The sequence below is a fragment of the Papaver somniferum genome, unplaced genomic scaffold (genome assembly GCF_003573695.1).
Source record: "Papaver somniferum cultivar HN1 unplaced genomic scaffold, ASM357369v1 unplaced-scaffold_32, whole genome shotgun sequence".
Lineage (NCBI taxonomy): Eukaryota > Viridiplantae > Streptophyta > Magnoliopsida > Ranunculales > Papaveraceae > Papaver > Papaver somniferum.
In genome coordinates, this window is record NW_020643262.1 from 3,621,297 (window position 1) to 3,640,710 (window position 19,414).

Consider the following 19,414-nt stretch of genomic DNA (forward strand, 5'->3'; position numbering starts at 1 on the left):
AATTTAAGCTTTTCAAAGCTTTTTGGAGTCTTTTTGAGCTTTTTAGAGTTTCTCAGAAGTCTTTCAAGGCTCTTTAGTGTTTTTATAGTTTTTAGGAAACATCCAAAGATAATCTTCATTATTGTAGGGAATTTTGTTAGTATCATTCATTATGAAGAATTAAGTTACTTTCAGTTGGCTTTAACGAATCCCCTGGCTAGTACATACTAGTGCTACGAAATATAATTAACTTAAAGCTTTTTCACAGCTTTTTAGAGTTTTTCATCGATCTTTAGATTTTTCAGAGCTCTTTACATATTTTAGGGATTTTTAGAGTTTGCAGGGTTTTTTAGAGTTTTCAAGGCTTTTTAGAGAAGATTCAAAGCTGATCTTCACTATTGTAGGGATTTGTTATTATCATTCTTTAACGAATCTCCTAGTTTGTAGATTCCAGTGCTATGAAGTATTATTAAATTTAAGCTTTTAAAAGCTTTTTGGAGTCTTCCTGAGCTTTTTAGAGTTTCTCAGAGCTCTTTCAGGGCTCTTTAGTGTTTTTAGGAAACATCCACAGATAATCTTCATTATTGTAGGGAAATTTTGTTAATATCATTATTTATAAAGAATTAAGTTACTTTCGGTTGGCTTTAACGAATCCCCTGGCTAGTACATACTAGTGCTACGAAATATAATTAACTTAAAGCTTTTTTAGAGCTTTTTTGAGTTTTTCAGAGCTCTTTAGATTTTTCAGAGCTCTTAAGATATTTTAAGGCTTTTTAAAGTTTTCGGGTTTTTTTAGATTTTCAACGCTTTTTAGAGAACAATCAAAGTTGATCTTCACTATTGTAGGGATTTGTTATTATCATTCTTTAACAAACCTCCAAGCTTGTAGATCCTAGTGCTACAGAGTATTATTAAATTTAAGGTTTTCAAAGCTTTTTGGAGTCTTCTTGAGCTTTTTAGAGTTTCTCAGAGCCTCCGGATGTGGTCGTCAAATGTTGATAGGTGATTTTGATTTTGGTTCTACAAGTCCTAGCCTCAACACACCCAATTCCCAAGAGTATAGAGAGAGAGAGAGAAAGAGAGAGAAAATGATCCCCTCTATTGTACTATATGACTCTTTATATAGACTTTTCAAAATCCCCTCTTTTTATCATATCATGCCACATGTCCTAAACCTCCTTAATTACTACTATGTCATTCCTTCTCTAATACAACCTCCTTCTTTCCTATTAATTCCCCCTCTGTCCTTTCCAGCCCATGGATACTTTCTTAGTGGACTTGGGCTTTAGTCCCCAAGTCCCCATGTTTCATGTTGGGTTTACCTCCCTTTTGGGGGAACATTAGCCCGGCTATGGGGTAATATTTTTCATGTATCAACATTGATAAAAATGTTGCCCCAACAACTGAAGTAGAAAAGGTTCAAGCTCTCCGATATTTGAATAGACATATTGAACCTAATCTCCTTTGGGCATACCATCACATAAGGTGTCCTAAAGAACTATGAGATAAACTAGAAAACCGTTTTGGGAACATCCAGGATTCCCTTCTCGCACAGTTGAATGAACAATGGCACGACATCCGTTTTCTTGATTATGTGAAGGTAAGTGATTTCCATAAAGACATGCTTCAACTACAAGCACACCTAGATTTTTGTGGAAAGAAACTGACTGATAATGATATGATTCAAAAGACATTGTCTACTTTCCCTTTGTCATCCGTCATTTTAGCTTTGAAAAAGCTTTAAGTTAATTATATTTCGTAGCACTGGTATCTATTAGCTAGGAGATTCGTTAAAGAATGATACTAACAGATTCCCAACAATAGTGAAGATCATCTTTGGAAAAAAAAATTTCCGACTTTTTTCTCTCTCCTAGACTAGCTCTCTTGATTTTAGGGTTCGGCTTTTTTCAAAAAAAATAATTGCGCCCTTCTTCTTGGATCATCTTTTGGTGATCAGGGATGGAAGATCAACCTGATTCCGGTCAGAATAAGGTTATCTCTTTTGTTGATATGCTTAGAGGTAAAAAGAATCATGTTACTACATCTATGGATCTTAATACTCTTCATAACCCTACCGTTAAGGAAGATAAACCTGTTGTTTTTATTCTAGAGGACTTCTTCATGGAAGGATGTGTAATATGGCGTTATAGTATTATAGGGCGTCTTGATTTAAAGACTCTCAAGTTTGATGATGTGAAGAAAAACTTAGTTCTACAATGGAAGCTTCATGGCGATAGGGTCCAGTCTGTCCCTATGAGCAGGGGTTTCTTCATAATCAAGTTATGCAGAAGACAAAACTAGGGTTTTTCGAAAAGAGGCTTGGATTGTTGAACAACAGCCCCTCAGATTAATAGAATGGTTTCCTGGTTTTAATGCTAAAAGGAAAAAAATATCTCATGCTACGGTTTGGCTACAGTTTCCGGGTTTGCCAGTTGAGTTAAGGGTGGAGAAAACTCTTCTTTCACTTGGATTATCTTTGGGTACTCCAATTTTTGTTGATAAAAGGACATTAAATCATGAATACGACATTTTGTTGTTGTTCTGATTAACATAGATTTCTCAAAACATGACACTGATGCAATTCATATTCAGGATGGAGGTAGGGATTTTTGGCAGTCAATTGATATCCAGAAACAACCTAAGTTTTGTTCTAAATGTAAGATTATTGGTCATAGTGACGAAGAGTGCAGAAGGAAGAAACATGGTAAGTCTATCAACACTGATGGTCTTGTTCAGAAATCTGTTAATCCAACAGATTGGAGGGAGGTTCTAAAAAAGGGAAGTAAAGCTTCTTCTTCGGTTGTTGTTGTGGTTCATGCTAAGAACACAAATATTGTGCCTGTTTCAAATGCTCTTGTTCCGGTTGAACATGCCAAGAACACATCTATTGTGAATGTTGATAAGGGGGTGGTAAATGGTGAATCTTTGAGTGCATTGATGCGTCTGTTTTGGAAAAAAACCAAACAGCTGAAGGAAGAGATGGTAAGGTCTGAAGCTGTTTATAAAGCTGCATCTGCTGAATTGTTGAAAATTAAGAAGTCATCGGTGTTTCATACAGCATTAGTTTGCAAAGCTCATGGTAAGCATGAGCAAACTAAGACAGATGTGAGGGTTGAATTGGATAGAACTAAACCTTCACAATTTGATAGGACTGTTACGTCTATTTCTCCAACTCCATTATGTGATGATTAAGGTTCTGAATTTTTGTCTCTTAATAAGTTTGATGCGCTGAACTCTGCCTTGGACCGAGAAGGTGAGGATTTACCTGATGAGTTTAACGTAAAAAATCTAGCTAAGCGTGACCAACTCATTGTTGTTTAGAGAAGAATTGATTCTCTAAAAGAAACCAATACTTCTTCAGGTTCCTTGTCTTATTCCTTGTCCGACTCGGAGGTTGATAGTTTTGACTTGGGTTATCGTGCAAGAAGAGGTGCTTCTCCAAGGCCTGATAATTCAAGAAAAGTTACTAATAATATACAACTAGTCAAATCAAACCCCAAACGATTTTAATGCGGGTTTTTTTCTGGAATATCAATGGGGTCTCTCGTGAAGAGGCTAGATGTAAATTGCATGAGTTAGTTAGTCAATTTAAGCCTGATATTTTTTGTTTGGCTGAACCAAAAATGGCATGTTCAAGCAAATTTATTAGTAGGCTTAAGATGGAGGGTTATAATACAACTGTTATTCATAATTCATCGGTTACTTCTATTGGTAACCTGTGGATATTTTCTTCTAACATATGAGACGCTCCTGTAGTTGTCAATATAAGTAGACAAGTTATAACTGTTTCGATCGATGGTGCGCATATTATTTTCGTTCATGCCAGCTATATTCAAGTTACTAGAAGGAGATTTTGGGAACAACTTAACACTAGTAATGCCGATATCCCTTGGTTGGTTATTGGTGATTTCAAATGTGTCTTGTGACTAGAGGAGAAGAAAGGTGGACTTGAACCTCGTACTTCTGCAACCAATGAATTTTGTGACTGGATGGAAGATAATTCTCTTTTTGAAGTGGATGCTTTGGGGAATAATTTTACTTGGTCTAATTGTCAAACGGTTGCTCGTAGAATCATCAGTAAATTTGACCATGCTTTGATTAACTCTGCTTGGTTAGCTAAATATGAAAATTGGCGGTGTAAAGCTCTTCCTAGAGAAGTTTCCGACCATTCTCCGCTTATGTGGTATCCTTTATGTAGTTTTAAAACCTCGTCGAGCTCCTTTAAGGGTTCAAAAGATGTGGTTTCTTCATAATGATTTCATGAGAATGGTTAAAGATAGTCGTGGAGTGCCAGTTCATGGTTCTCCGGACTTTGTCTTTCCTTTCAAATTGAAACGCTTAAAAGCTGTAATGAAAGAGTGGAATCTGTCAGTTTTTGGCAATGTGAATTCTGCTTAAAAAAGATATGCGTTTTGAGATAGCTGCTAGAGTCTCTGATGTAGATCCTACGGATGTCTCTAAACTGAATACAATGAAATCATCTATGTATTCTCTTTAGGAGACGCGTCTTCAGCATAATACGTTGATCAAACAAAAGTCCAGGAACACTTGGCTTGTGGAGGGAGCAAGTAATACTGCTTTCTTTCATAATAACATTCGTATTCGTCAAGGTAATAATAATATTTCTGAATTTATTGATGAGAATGGTATTACTATTACTAATGGTGATCAGTTACGTGACTATATGGTACAATTTTATGAGAATAAATTCAATAGTGAAGATTTACCTATTGAACCTCAGTTGTTTGACTATGATCACCTTAGTATCTCAACTGTTGAAAGTTCTCAAAATGGACGCTATTCCTTCTCCGGAAGAGATTAAAGATGCAGTTTTTAACTTGAATGTTGATGGTGCTCCGGGCCCGGATGGTTTTTCGGGTTGTTTCTATAGACATTATTGGGAGATTATTGCTGACGACTTGATTAATGCTATAGTTTACTATTGGAATTTGAAGTGCATCCCTAATGGTGTAGCCTTATTACTCTCCTTGCCAAGGTAAGAGGAGCTAATACTCTTCGTAACTTCAGACGAATAGGTCTTAGTAAAATTTTTTTTAAAGTTTTTACTAATTAAGATTCTAGATACTAGACTTGGTAGGGTTTTGGATAACTTGGTTTCTGAAGAACATGTAGCTTTTATAAAGGACCGTAATATCCATGAAAATATTAGTGTCGCTTCAGAGATGGTTGATGAACTTCATATCAAACGGAAGGATGGAAACATTAGTCTGAAACTTGATATTACTCAAGCTTTTGATACAGTTAGTTGGTTTTTCGTTTTGGAGGTCTTTCGTCCGTATGGTTTATCGGAGGATTGGTGTTTATGGATTATTGGTGTTTATGGATTCTCAATATCTTACAATCAACGAGAATTTCTATTCTTTTGAATGGAAGTACGGAAGGTTTCTTTAAAATCACAAGAGGGTTACGACAGGGAGACCCCTTTTCTCCATTGATTTTTGTGTTGATTGAGGATGTACTTAGTCGAAACATTACTAAGATTTTCCATGAAAATAAGATGTCTTATATGGTTACTCGACAAGGTATTTATCCCACTCATTTATTTTTTGCCGATGATATTATGATTTTCTGTAAAGGAAATATGAAGAGTGTTACCAATTTGGTAAACCTTTTGGGTACTTATCAACGTGCTTCCGACCAAACTGTGTATCGGCAAAAGAGCAAGATTTACTATAGTGGGGGTAGTTTGTGAAGACGTAATGATCTTGCAAATTTACTTGGCATGAGTTCGGCTACTTTTTCGTATCTTGGAGTTCAAATTATGTCGGGTATTGTAAGGTATCGTCGTATTAGTAATATTTTTGAGAAGATAAAGGATCAACTCGCTGGTTGGAAGGGGAGATTATTGTCTTTTCAAGATAGAATTGTGCTTGTAAAATCTGTTTTGCGAGCTATTCCATTCATAATATGGTGGTGTGTAGATGGCCTCGAAAATTTATTGATCAATATGAAAGGGCTATTCGCAATTTCATTTGGTCTGGTGATTCTTCTACTAGAAGGGCTTTTGTGGTGGCTTATGATAAAATCTGTACTCTTTATATGGAGGTGGTTTGGGTCTTTATAGAATGGCTGTTATGAAAAAGGCGTTGCTTATGAAGCTTTGGTGGAAAATTCGTACTTCTAACAAAGTTTGGGAGAAGTTTTTTAAAGCTACATTTTTTCATAGAGATGGCAGCATTAAGACTTATTATATCAAGTCTACTATCTTTCCTGGCTTTCGATGGGTACATCAGTTGGTAGAAAATAACACTAAAGTGTTAATTGGTGATGTAAATTCTACTTCTTTATATTTTGACAATTGGTGTACTAACGTATTTGTTGCTAGTTTGATTGATGCTCGGGGATTGGACAGATCTGTTCTCGTTAGTGACATTATAATCAATGGAGAATATGTAATTCCGGAAGTGCATTTGAATCATTTGATCGCTGCTGGCCTGGATTTGGCTCAACTGCCAGTTACGCAAGGTGGAGATGACGTTCGTATTTGGATTCCAGACCTCAAAGGTCGTTTCTATGTTAAATCGGCAAGAGAGATTGTTCGTGCTCGCTACCCAGTTTTTGAGGGTGCATCTCTAATCTGGAGACATGCTTTCTACCCCTCTCTAGCTGCCCAGAATTGGAAGTTCCTACGGGAAGCTTGTGCTACCCAAGACAAGGTGCGGGAGAGATTCAAAATCAACATAGCCAACATATGTTACCTGTGCAAAAATAGTGAAGAAACTCTTGAACATGTTATATGGAGCTGTTGTTTTTCTATTCGTGCTTGGGACTGGATCGATAACATTTTCAGTCTTGTGCCTAATTATAACATAATTGTTTCTTATAAGTCATCTAAGGGGAGGAGTAGAATGGTGAAATATCTTTGGTTGGTGGCTAATTTGGTGGTTAGATCCGAACTGTGGGCTATGAGAAATAAGACGCAATTTGAGAACAAACAACCTAATTTTCTCTTTTTTCAAAAGAGAGTTTTACTGTTGATTCAAGAATATTCAGTTACATTGCGTGGCTATATGAAGAATTCAGTTCAAGAGTTACTTATTTTAGATTACTTCAAAGTGCGTCATAGAGAGGTGTGTGACTCTCAACCAGTTGAATGTTCTTGTTCTCCTCCGAATGAGAATGAATTGCTTCTTTGTTGTGATGGTGCAGCGAGAGGGAATCCAGGGGTGGCGGGTGTAAGTGTTGTAGCCAGGGATTTTACTTGTGGTGTTGTTGGAGCTATGTCATTTGGTTTAGGTATTACGACTAATTACCTGGCTGAGCTTTATGGGGTCATTGTTGGTCTTGAATGGGAAGTTATGTGGGGTAAGAGACGTGTTCTAATCAGGTCGGATTCTTCTAGTGTTGTGGAGGCTTTTTTTAGGAATTCTATACCTTGGTTTACAAGAGTTCGTTGGCTCACAGTTTTCAGTCAGATTTGAACATACTTATAGAGAGGCTAATTTTTCCGCGGATAAAATGGCCAAAAGGGATTGTCTTCTTAATGAGGGGGAGGGAACAAGTTTTGAAGAAAGACCAGATTTCTTCACTTGTATTGAGCTTCCTAATGTTTCTTGTTATCGCTTTAAATAATTTGTAAGTTTTTGGGGTCGTTTGTGACCTCTTTTCTTGTAAATTCTTTGTAAATATTTTTACTATTAATAAAATTTTTGACTTAGAAAAAAAAGAAAATGAAGTGTTAGAGTAATAGTTAAGTTGATGTTTGATCTTATGTGTGGGGTTCCAGTCAGCTGTCTGACTTAGCTGACCCAGTTTTGTCTGACTCAGTTGAGTCGGTTTAGCTCCAACTCGATTCACTGACTTGACCCGACCTGACTATAATTTGACTTAGTTGACCGAGTTAAACTTTGATTTGACATTTGACCAAGACTCTGACCACTTGACCATTTTGATTGTTGACTTTGACTTGGCCTTGGACTTAACGTTGACTGTCAGTTGACTCCATTAACTGTTAAGGACCGTTTTGTTGACCAGATGGACCGAGCATATATGGTGGGACGGATTAAGCCCACGGATCATGGGTTTGGAATTAGGGCCAATTTACTTAGTTTGATATTTTGAACCCCTTATGGTGTGAATTTACTTTTGATTCCTTTTTCAAAATTGTAGATCTTTTTAAGACTCATCTAAGGGACTTTAGAACCAACCCAATTAAATTAGTAAACCGTTAGATATGCTTGTATGATTCTTGTGTATGCCTTTTTGTCTAAGTTCTTGGAGTGCTTGTGTGATTAACAATCGATCTTTATTAACAACGATAAAATCAATGGATGAACTAGTGGATTAAGGATCGCAAGGTAGGCGTGGCCTGTCACCAATTCAGGTGGGAACTCTGTAACCTTCTTGTAATCATTGAGATTTCTTTATATCTGCGAGCATGATGTGCACTAACTTTTGTGAACATATCTGTGTGTAATTGGAAGGGTATGTTGTGTGATATCCGTTGTTGGGTTCTCCAAATTTTATATCTAATTTATGCTGATTATTAGTTGGTTTAAACTCCAATTATTTATTGCTATAGGAGGGGTCGGGCTAACCAATATTAGTTTTTATAGTTTCTTGTGAGAATTCATTCGTTGCATATTATGCTTGATTGTAAAGCCTTCGGGACTTGTATGGTAGTTCTGGAATCACGATAGAGAAAGGTGTTGATGGTGGTTTTTAGTTCAAGGGTAAAATCGTAAAACCGTGTATTTAATGCGTCGTCATCCTGCAAAGGAACAAAAGCCATTTGAAAGCATTTAGTGCATAAACCTCTTCGCTCGCAGATGTATTGAGCAATTCAATATATTTGTATATATATATATATATATATATATATATATAAAATTCACTCAGAATGGTGCATATAGCAATGATCCCAAATATTCTATGAATTTTATTCTCCACCGGAATTATTCACTAATGAATTAACCTGCCTAGTAATTTCCTATGCAATGTTCCCAACCGAACTCTCAATATTGGCATGACATGACAATTAATGATTCACTCGCAGCGGAGTAACATGAATCTCCCGAAATGTCAGTGTTGAGACCTGCATGAAAACACTCAAGTAGGCTACACCACTCTCTGATAAACAGATCAGCGTGTTTACACACTTTTAAATAAAAATTTAGCGCGATCGAACGCGTTTAAATTCCTTAAGAAAAATCTAGACTGTCCATATCAGTCTTAAAAATTGATCACGGCCACACGATTTTGCCACACAATTCAATAGGCCTAGCCTACTCCTAGCGGAACTAGGCGATCATCATGATGACCACCGGAAGGCCCACTAACATCCCGACCGTATCGGATTCCGTGTAGAACACCCACAACGCCTTTGAACGCTAACCCTAACATGGGTGATCGCGTTGTTGAAATATGAGCTCAAACGAGCTAACACCGACCATTACGGTCTCAAATTCACCTATTTCGCCCAACTTAGCTAGTCTAGTTGGACGGTCTAGATCTTCCTTCGAATGATCAAAGAGGTGCTAGCGTGTTCACCGGCGACCCAGCTCCATCTCTGGCCGATCGACCTGCCCACGGCAAGCCAAGAGTGCATCAAATCTTTTGCTCAAACTAGTGCATCAAATCCCTGGCCGGTCACACTCCTATTCTAGGCGTTCAACCAAATGTCGTTGTGACCATTGGCCCCCCTCTTCCATAAGGAAAAATCGGCCACGTCGCGGCCTACCCATATGGCTTCTAAACGATCACCCAAAGATTGGACGAACAACTCTGAGTATTTGGTAAATAATTTTAGTATAAGCTACATGCCAAAAGTTTTGTATGGATGTCTATCATAACATACTAAAAAATCACATTAATCGGAGTAACGAGCTAAAAGGTACAACTTAAAAGGCGAGCTAGGTCATGGTTGAAAACTGACAGAATTCCTCCTCAATTCTTCCCGAGTTTTTACTGTCTGGCAGTTTTTACCTCCAAAACGATCTCAAAACCTAAATATTCCCTCGAATGAGGATAGGAAATTCTTTTCTGATAAGAATGGAGGGGGGGATCGTCAAAACCCGAGTTCGTATGAGAATTATACAGCAGTTTTAGTGAGGGTCTCATATCTGAATTTTCTGGTTACGAAATTTCATGAACTAGCACAAACTTCTGCAAATCATCTTAACCATCCAACTTGGCTAGCTAACTTAACTGGTTTAGATTTAATTTGGTTCAACGAAAATGGATGTCAAAATGGCTACCAACCACTATTCTCCTATAGGGACCGATCACCACATCTTTAATGTACATGGATAGCTCCAGGCAACTACTCACGCATGACCACCCGCCACCTAGCTTGCACGTGATTGGTCAGAATAACTAGGTCTTGCAAACAAGACCCATTCATCAACCTGCTACATATTTTCCACCAAAATACTCGAGACAGCAAGCATGTCACGAACTGGGGGATGTTCATCAGGGTATTGGTTTGGCGGTTTACAGCGTGCGGCGTGTTGTGAGAAAGTGTCAGGACAATCAGACAGTTAGTGGCAGCAGAGAAGTAGTGGGTGTCAACCGACTTGTCTTCCCTCATAGTAAGACGTGGTTTTCTACATTTTCACACGATCCCACTTCTCCATCACTCCACTACTCACACTTCCTGTGAGATCAGGATGCGTTCAACTATGACTTGTATAAATAGGTTTCAACCTATTTCAACCAACAAGAGATTTTTGGTTAACAACAAAAGTATCCATAAACCACATTCTGATACAAGTCATAAAACAACCACACCTTCATAATTCAACATTCTGATCTCAAACACCTTCTTCGCTTCCCTCTCTAAGATCAACCCTTCTCCTTCACTTTGTGACCGAATTGAATCTGGAACGACCATTTTTTGGTTTAGGCCATAGTCTTACATATTGATCTCTCGAATATAAAAGTACTCCCATGCAGTGCATTTGTTTAGGGTTTGAATTCGTTTCTCATCGACACACCCAAATTTACCAAAAACAGCAGAATCAATTTTTACTCCAAAACAACTGGTGACCACAGTGGGAGATTAATCTCTCGGTTGCAAGATCAATTTTCAATTTTATTTCAATTTTCTCAAATTCAAGATGGTGGATCTTAGGTCTGGATCAGCAACAAATCCTGATGTTACTGGCGCTGCCAACACCCCTGGCGTCAACATTCCTGCCGGTGACACCAATATACCGCCTACCAGCGCGATCAACGCATCTCATGGTGTTACATCCTTTACTACTAGCGCCAGCGGCGCAAGAAATATTCCCTCCAACTGACACCTATCACCAGAGCCAGAGCCGCTGCCACCCTTCCCAATGTTTCTTTGAGCGTAACGCCCCCAATTGTTACCAGAGATACTGCCACTCCTCCATCAGAACTAGAGGCTGGAGGAGCCAGAGGAATACAATACCCTATTACCATTGTAGATTTGATGGAAAGACAAGAAGTTCTCGCCAAGGTTCAAACAGACGTGGCTATGACTCAAAAAGAGGTAATTACTTTCCTCAAGACACTCACGGAGCGGCTATCACAAGAGTCATGTCAACTCCATATGGAGTTGACAAGAAATACTTTTAACACCCCCGGCGCAAGCACTTCAGCAAGACGTACCTTATAGATGAAGAGGCTCGCGTTGCTCTTGGAAGCCCATTGGAAAATAATCAGCAATCCAATTTCATCACACGTGAGGATATGGAACGACTTCTCCAAAATCGAGGTAAAGAAAATCCGATGGACATGCACTAGCGTCAACCTTCTTATCCTCATGATGTGCAAAGAATTCTCCTTCCAAGAGGATATTATTCTCCCCAGTTCTCCCTTTATGAAGATACTGGGCATACACCTGGTACAACAACATTGCACCTAAACAACATAGTCAATTGGATTCAATCACTATGATCCAAAAGTGGCTGAACATCAATTGTTGGAGTTGTGCATTAGTGGAATGGTACCTGTCTATCGCGCTTTACTGGAGAACCTGCGCTTCCAGACATTCTCTGAACTTTATAAAGCTGCTAAGCGATTGGTTATAACAGCACTAGCCTTGCTGGAAGGAATCACGCCCGCCAGGAATGAAGATACATGTGAGGCTCGAGGAAACATACATCTCATCAACAAACAATACAACACTCAACCCTCTGTAAACGTGGTGAGTGTAGGAGGAAAGAGAAAAGCTCCAGTTGCAGAACAACAACCCAAACGTGCGGCATCAGCGCAACAGAAAGCTCAACCTCGAAAATCAGTGACTAAGACTCATGTTCAGCAACAAGAGACAGAAGAAGCTCTCCAAACTTGAGGTAATTGAACTCCTAGAAGCATGGATTCAAGATGATGCTATCAAGCTACCTCTTCTCAGACGTCCATCAACCGAGAGAGAAATGGAAAATACCAAATATTGTCATAGGTTCGTCAATCACCCAACCAATGACTGCAACAAATTCCAAGGAGAAAGTGGATGCAGGGGAAATTAAATTAGGCACTGAAGGAGTTCAAAGAGATCCTCTTCCGGTCAGGAGTTGCATAGTTTCTGGGGACTCCATCCACAAAACCGTACAAACAATGATGGAGCATTTATGCAAGCAATAATAGGCGAGTTTACGCACACAGGGAATCAGGGAGGAGCTGCTTCATCAAAAATGAAGAAGGGAGAGTAAAATCACATACATGATTTATCAAAGACCGTCAATGTTCGTGGTCGTGGACAACCAAGGTTCGTGCTTGTAGCTGCCGCTCTGTCACTTTCAAGATCCATGGTCGTAGCCACCACTCGTCACTGCCAAGATTTGTGCTTGTAGTCATTACTCATCTCTGTCAAGGATCGTGATCGTAGCCTTCCAAGATCCAACCAACCTGTTTTGTACATAGTCACCAGCATGGATGCAAGAGGGTGATATCCTCATCATGGTCAACCCATCGACCATACAAGATGGAACCACGTAAACCGCACTTGGGGACCGAGGGTCAGCGTGAAATTCCTTCGCCGACTGTCAAGGACCTCTTCAACACAAGAGAGATGGTCAATTAAGAAGCCTGTAATTTGTAAGGGAAAATCAAACTGAAGGTTGGTCGAATCCTTAACCATTATTGTTATTTGCCCTATTTCGATTCACCGTTGCCAGCGTTGCATGCGTTGAGATGTTACAGTAGAAACAATATTCTTTCCCATGAGGAGAAAACACGACTTGCCGACCAGCACTATTTGTATGCCGTCTTCCCATCTGCCATATTGTATCGCCTCAGAAGAATGGGAAGAACTCAAATAAAGGGTTAAGGGCGCCCTCACTGGAGTTCTCTCCTGAAGCAGCTTCAACATTGTTTCTCCAGAAGCCTCTTCAATGCTCTCTCCATAAGCCGATTCAACGCTCTCTCCCGAAGCAGCTTCAACGCTCTCTCCAGAAGCCGCTTCAAGGTTCTCTCCCGAAGCTGCTTCAACGTTCTCTCTAGAAGCCGCTTCAATGTTCTCTCTCGAAGCCGCTTTAGCGTTCTCTTCCGAAGCCGCTTCAATGTCCTCTTCATAGGCCTAAGCCTCTTCAACGCCTCAGCAAGCCACATAGACCATCTGCATCATGTCTGCCACATCGCCGACAAAGTCAGAATCGGTCAAACACGACTCTGATAAAAAAATGACGAATCCAAAAGATTGTCGCCTTCATCAATTCGTCAACATCCTTACCAACAAATATAATGGAAGTACATCTTTCAGATTAAAATATGCTCAGAATAATTACACATGGGGACTGCCAACGCGGGATGCCTTCATGTCCCTCAACCAGGTTATTTCTGATATCAGCATCATCACTGTCAAAGCTTTACGAGCCGCAGAAATTTCTCAACATGAAGCCGTACACGTGCATCAAAGACCCCAAAAGAATATCCAGGGATACTTATAACCGTATCATCCCTGAGCAAAGCCAAATGCGGCTCCCCAAAGCTGCAGGATTACTATCAAGAGACTCTCCTGATGATCAACAGTAAAACAGAACTACAGTTCCTGTGAATGTTCCGAGATTCTTCAACAAACAAGAAAATTCGCATTGACTGTCGCATGAAGAACAACTGTATACGAAGAATCACTTGAATCATACTTGGGAGATTGAAGGCTGGCATAAGATCCCCTCACCGTCGAAAATCTTCCCGGCTCATAGAAGATATACGACCAAAGCCGCTAATTTGATGAGGATTTCTTGCCCTCCAAAAGAATGCCGCAGAAATATATTCACATATCCATCCATGCCATCGGATCTGACAGAAGTGTAACTGGGGACTGCTCATCGCATACCATTCCATACAATAGTTTAAGATTCAGAAGATGGTTCAAAGGATGTCGCTTCGAACGGAGTCCTTGAATACTTGATAACAGCACGTCGGCAATAGAACGCCTCTCAGCCCGTTTACTTCACTCAAAGACTCCGGAAGATTTTGCCCATATAAGCATTCCAAGGATTTCATCATCGCAATCATAAGGGAAAGAATGAGCCGATGAGATAAAGAGTCCGGATGAAAGAAATTTTATTCCATTCAATGCTCAGGAGTTTAAAAAACATTTTAGATGCGACTCAGCAGTCCAGACTCCAAGAAACTTAAAGTCAAGGCCTCTCGCAATCGATCGCAATGGAGTTTAGCAAATTTCGAAATCTACCTTGAGGCGATTGACGTATGATAAGAGGAAGATCACTGCGTGCTTTGATACTTCGTTAAACATGTCTTGCTCAAATACCTAGTCGGCCTCTATCCTGGTAACGTCTGTCTACCTTGCCTCATAAGTTTTATCTTTATTTGTCACCATCTAGTGCTTACCCCCCAACAATATCACTACTACGTAATAAGCAGGGGACTTAATGTTGATGGTGGTTTTTAGTTCAAGGGTAAAATCGTAAAACCATGTATTTAATGCGATGTCATCCTGCAAAGGAACAAAAGACATTTGAGAGCAATGAGTGCATAAACCTCTTCGCTCACAGGTGTATTGAGCAATTCAATATATTTGTAAATATATAAAATTCACTCAGAATGGTGCATATATCAATGATCCCAAATATTCTATGAATTTTGTTCTCCACCGGCATTATTCACTAATGCATTAACTTGCCTAGTATTTTCCTATGCAATGTTCCCAGCTGAACTCTCAATATTGGCATGACATGACGATTAATGATTCACTCGCTGCGAAGTAGCATGAATCTCCCGAAATGTCAGTATTGAGACCTGCATGAAAACACTCAAGTAGGCTACACCACTCTCTGATAAACAGATCAGCGTGTTTACACACTTTTAAATAAAAAGTTAGCGCGATCAAACGCGTTTAAATTCCTTAAGGAAAATCTAGAATGTCCATATCAGTCTTAAAAAATGATCACGACCACACGATTTGGCCACACAATTCAATAGGCCTAGCCTACTCCTAGCGGAACTAGGCGATCATCATGATGACCACCGGCAGGGCCACTAACATCCTGACCGATCGGATTTCGTCTAGCACAAGACCAACGCCTTTGAATGCTAATCCTAACATGGGTGATCACGTTGTTGAAAGATGAGCTCAAACGAGCTAAGACCGACCATTACGGTCTCAAATTCCTCACGTCCGCCCAACTTAGCTGGCCTAGTTGGACGGTCTAGATCTTCCTTCGAATGATCAAAGAGGTGTTGGCATGTTCACCGGTGACCCAGCTCCATCCCTGGCCGATCGACCTTCCCACGGCAAGTCAAGGGTGCATCAAATCATTTTCTCAAACTAGGGTGATCACGCGTTTTGAAAAACCTAATTCATGTCAGCGACAACATGTCACTGTCGCAAAACGATCATGGTCGTCCATCTTCTCTAGCCTAGTCGGACGACCTAGATCTAATTTCAGGCGACCAATGAGATGCCAGCATGCTCGCCGGCCACCCATCTTTGTGTCTGCTCAATCGACTTGTCCAAATTAGCGACAAACACCCCAAATCGTTTGGCCCAAGGTAGGTTGGCCACAAGGCTTTAAACCCTAAACTAATCAACGGCGGCCATTAACTGCCGCAAACCATCTCGGTCGCCCAACTTTTCTTGTCAAATCGGTCGGCCACACTCTAAAAAATCACATCAATCGGAGTAACGAGCTTAAAGATATAGCTTAAAAGGCGAGCTAGGTCATGGCTGAAAACTGACAGAATTCCTCCTGAATTCTTCCTGAGTTTTTACTATCGGGCAGTTTTCACCTCCTAAACGAGTTGAAAACCTAAATATTCCCGCGAAAGAGAGATATGAAGTTCTTTTCTGATAAGAATGGAGGGTCGGATCGTCAAAATCCGAGTTCGTATGAGAATTCTACAACAGTTTTAGTGAGGGTCTCACATCTGAATATTCTGATTACGAAATTTCATGAATTAGCACAAACTTCTGCAAATCATCTCAGCCATCCAACTTGGCTATCCAACTTAACTGGATTTAATTTGGTCCAACCAATAGGATGTCAAAGTGGCTACCAGCCACCATTCTACTATAGGGACCGATCACCACATCTTTAATGTACATGGATAGCTCCTGGAAGCTACTCACGCATGAACACCCGCCACCTAGATTGCACGTTATTGGTCAGAATAACTAGGTCTTGCAAACAACAACCATTCAGCATCCTGCTGCATATTTTCCACGAAAATACTCGAGACAACAAGCATGTCACAAACTATGGGATGTTCATCAGGGTATTGGTCTGGCGGTTTACAACGTACGGCGTGCAACACGCCCATTATGAGAAAGTGTCAGGAAAAGTGGACAGTTAGTGGCAGCAGAGAAGTAGTGGGTGTAAACCGACTTGTCTTCCCTCATAGTAAGACGTGGTTTTCCATATTTTCACACGATCCCACTTCTCCATCACTCCACTACTCCCACTTCATGTGAGATCAGGGTGCGTTCAACTATAACTTGTATAAATAGGTTTCAACCTATTTCAACCAACAAGAGAGTTTTGGTTAACAACACAAGTATCCAGAAACCACATTTTGATACAAGTCATAAAACAACCACACCTTCATAATTCAACATTCTGATCTCAAACACCTTCTTCGCTTCCCTCTCTAAGATCAACCCTGCTCCTTCACATTTTGACCGAATTGAATCTGGAACGGCCATTTCTTGGTTTAGGCCAGAGTCTTACAGATTAATCTCTCGAATCTAAAAGTACTCTCGTGCAGTGCATTTGTTTAGGGTTTGAATTCGTTTCTCATCGACATACCCAAATTTACAAAAAATAGCAGAATCAGTTTTCACCCTAAAACGAAAGGCAACTGTGAGGATGGCAGCTATTATTGGAGTCTGGAGTTATTTTTATTGACACTCTTCTCATTATAAGGGCGAAGTCAAAATGACATATTTTTGGTTTGTTCTAATATTGCTTTTGTAGATCATCTGATAGTGGTCTTTCACATGTATTGTTACTAAGGTGGCAATATCTGAGGAAGTGGAATTAGAATGACCTATCTTTCATGAATGTTATAGATCGATGTTTGCTGATTGCAGGGTGAATAATTTGATGTGTGTTTCTGTGATTTCCCCGTGAGAAGTGTCTGTGTCTCTCCATAGCTTTTTGCTAAGTCAAGTAGTGCGAGATGTGCAATATTATTTTAGTAGTGCGATATGTACGTTATTATTTAGTTATTTTATATTGTCTGAGTAGCGCGAGATGTGCAATAAGGATTAAGTAGTGTGAGATGTACAATATTATATATAGAATATTTCATCTGGGGAAATTACGCAAGTATATGTTATGCATGTTAATTGTTACTTAATATTCTTTAGAATCCTGGACATGTTAGTGATCACCGGAGAGTTTGTGATTACTTTTTATATCTTGCCTATCGGAGATATCAATCTCAAGCCAATCAATCTGATTATACTCGTACGATAGAAGATGCAAGATCAGATCACACAACTACGATAAAAGTAGTATCGGTCTGGCTTCACAATCCCAATGAAGTCTTTAAGTCGTTAACCCGGTTTGAGAAAAGAAAACCAGAGGTTAAAGGAGAATCGACTCTAGTATGCAAACTAGTATCACATGTAAGGTGTGGGGATTAGTTTCGCACAATACTAGATGTCTCCTTTATATAGTCTTTCAAATTAGGGTTTTGCCTTGGTCTTTTTTTTTTGGTAAATCCAAATTGAAATAATAAATAACCAAAAGAACAACTAGCAAGTAAGAAAAGAGGCAGAGAACCCCAAAAACTTACAAACTAATCAAACCTAAAATAAGATACATAAGGTAGTTCAATTGAAGCAATAAAATCAGGTCTTCCATCATAACTCAAGCCTTCACCATCATTCAACCAACAACCTCTCTTGGCCATCGTGTCTGCAGCAAAGTTTACTTCTCTATAAGTATGCACAAAACGAATTGTGCTATGTCTATTACTCACCGCAACCCATCTATGTCTTAGAAACCAAGGAACAATAACACTATCACCCGAGAACGCCAAAACAACACCCATAGAGTCAGTACGAATACAAATGTCTCTAACCTTAAAATTCAAAGCCCATTACAACCCCACAATAACACAAAAAAGTTCAGCAATATAATTAGTTTTGATACCAAAACCAACACTCATAGCCCCCAAAACATTAGCACTCGCGTCTCTAACAACCACTCCATCACCCGCTCTACCCGGATTTCCCCTAGCCGCTCCATCACAACAAAGCATCAATTCATTTGAATTTGGAGGAGCCCAAAAACACTCATTTGGCTGCATCATCTTGACCCTCCTATGATGAACTCTAAAAAAAGAGAGAATCCTTAGCTCATCTTGATTGTTAAACATATCACCCTTCAACCTTCTCGAATACTCATGAATCTGATTAAACACCTTCTTGTGGAAAAAGTGCCAACTAACTCGTTGATTCCCATAAACAAAGTTATTAAGAGTCAACTATAATTCCGAACGGATAACAAGAATAGACAACAACCATACGTCTTTGAACATATGACTCCTGCCCTTAGCTTGTTTATAAGCTGTTCTGAGGTTTTGGTGAGGATTGAGACTGAAAATCTCAGAAATCCAAAGCCACACCTTCGAAGCAAAATCACAAGACCATAAAATATGATCCAAGGTTTCCTCCTCTCTGTTACACAATTAACACTTGTTAACCACCTGATATTTAAATCTACTTCGTACCTTGTCCAAAGTCGCACAATCCCCCTTAAGAAGCTTCCAATTTCTTGCAGAAAGAGAAGGATGAATTGCTGGTCTCCAAAGAAGATCAGTACCCTCCAACTTATGATACTTCAAGCGAATCAGATCCTTGGCTGAGCTAACCATAAACTGACCCTTGAAATCGGGTTTCCAAACGTTGTAATCTGCACCACCTAACGGTCTTGGCAAAGTCTCCGTATTAACGCCAGAAGCAACCAAATTTTGAACTACAATTTCCGCGAAATGCCATTCCCCATCCAACAACATGTCACTAACCATTACAGTCATA

At 39.6% G+C, this 19,414-nt stretch overlaps 1 protein-coding gene across 1 annotated transcript; it reads left to right on the plus strand.

Annotated features, from left to right (window-relative positions):
* The first annotated feature begins 3,602 nt into the window (after nt 1–3,602).
* Nucleotides 3,603–5,366, plus strand: LOC113341886. Its single transcript, XM_026586599.1, has 6 exons — nt 3,603–3,690; nt 3,910–4,056; nt 4,178–4,362; nt 4,478–4,625; nt 4,744–4,975; nt 5,078–5,366. The coding sequence occupies exons 1-6, from the start codon at nt 3,603–3,605 to the stop codon at nt 5,364–5,366; spliced, it is 1,089 nt and encodes a 362-aa protein (XP_026442384.1).
* The last annotated feature ends 14,048 nt before the right edge of the window (nt 5,367–19,414 follow it).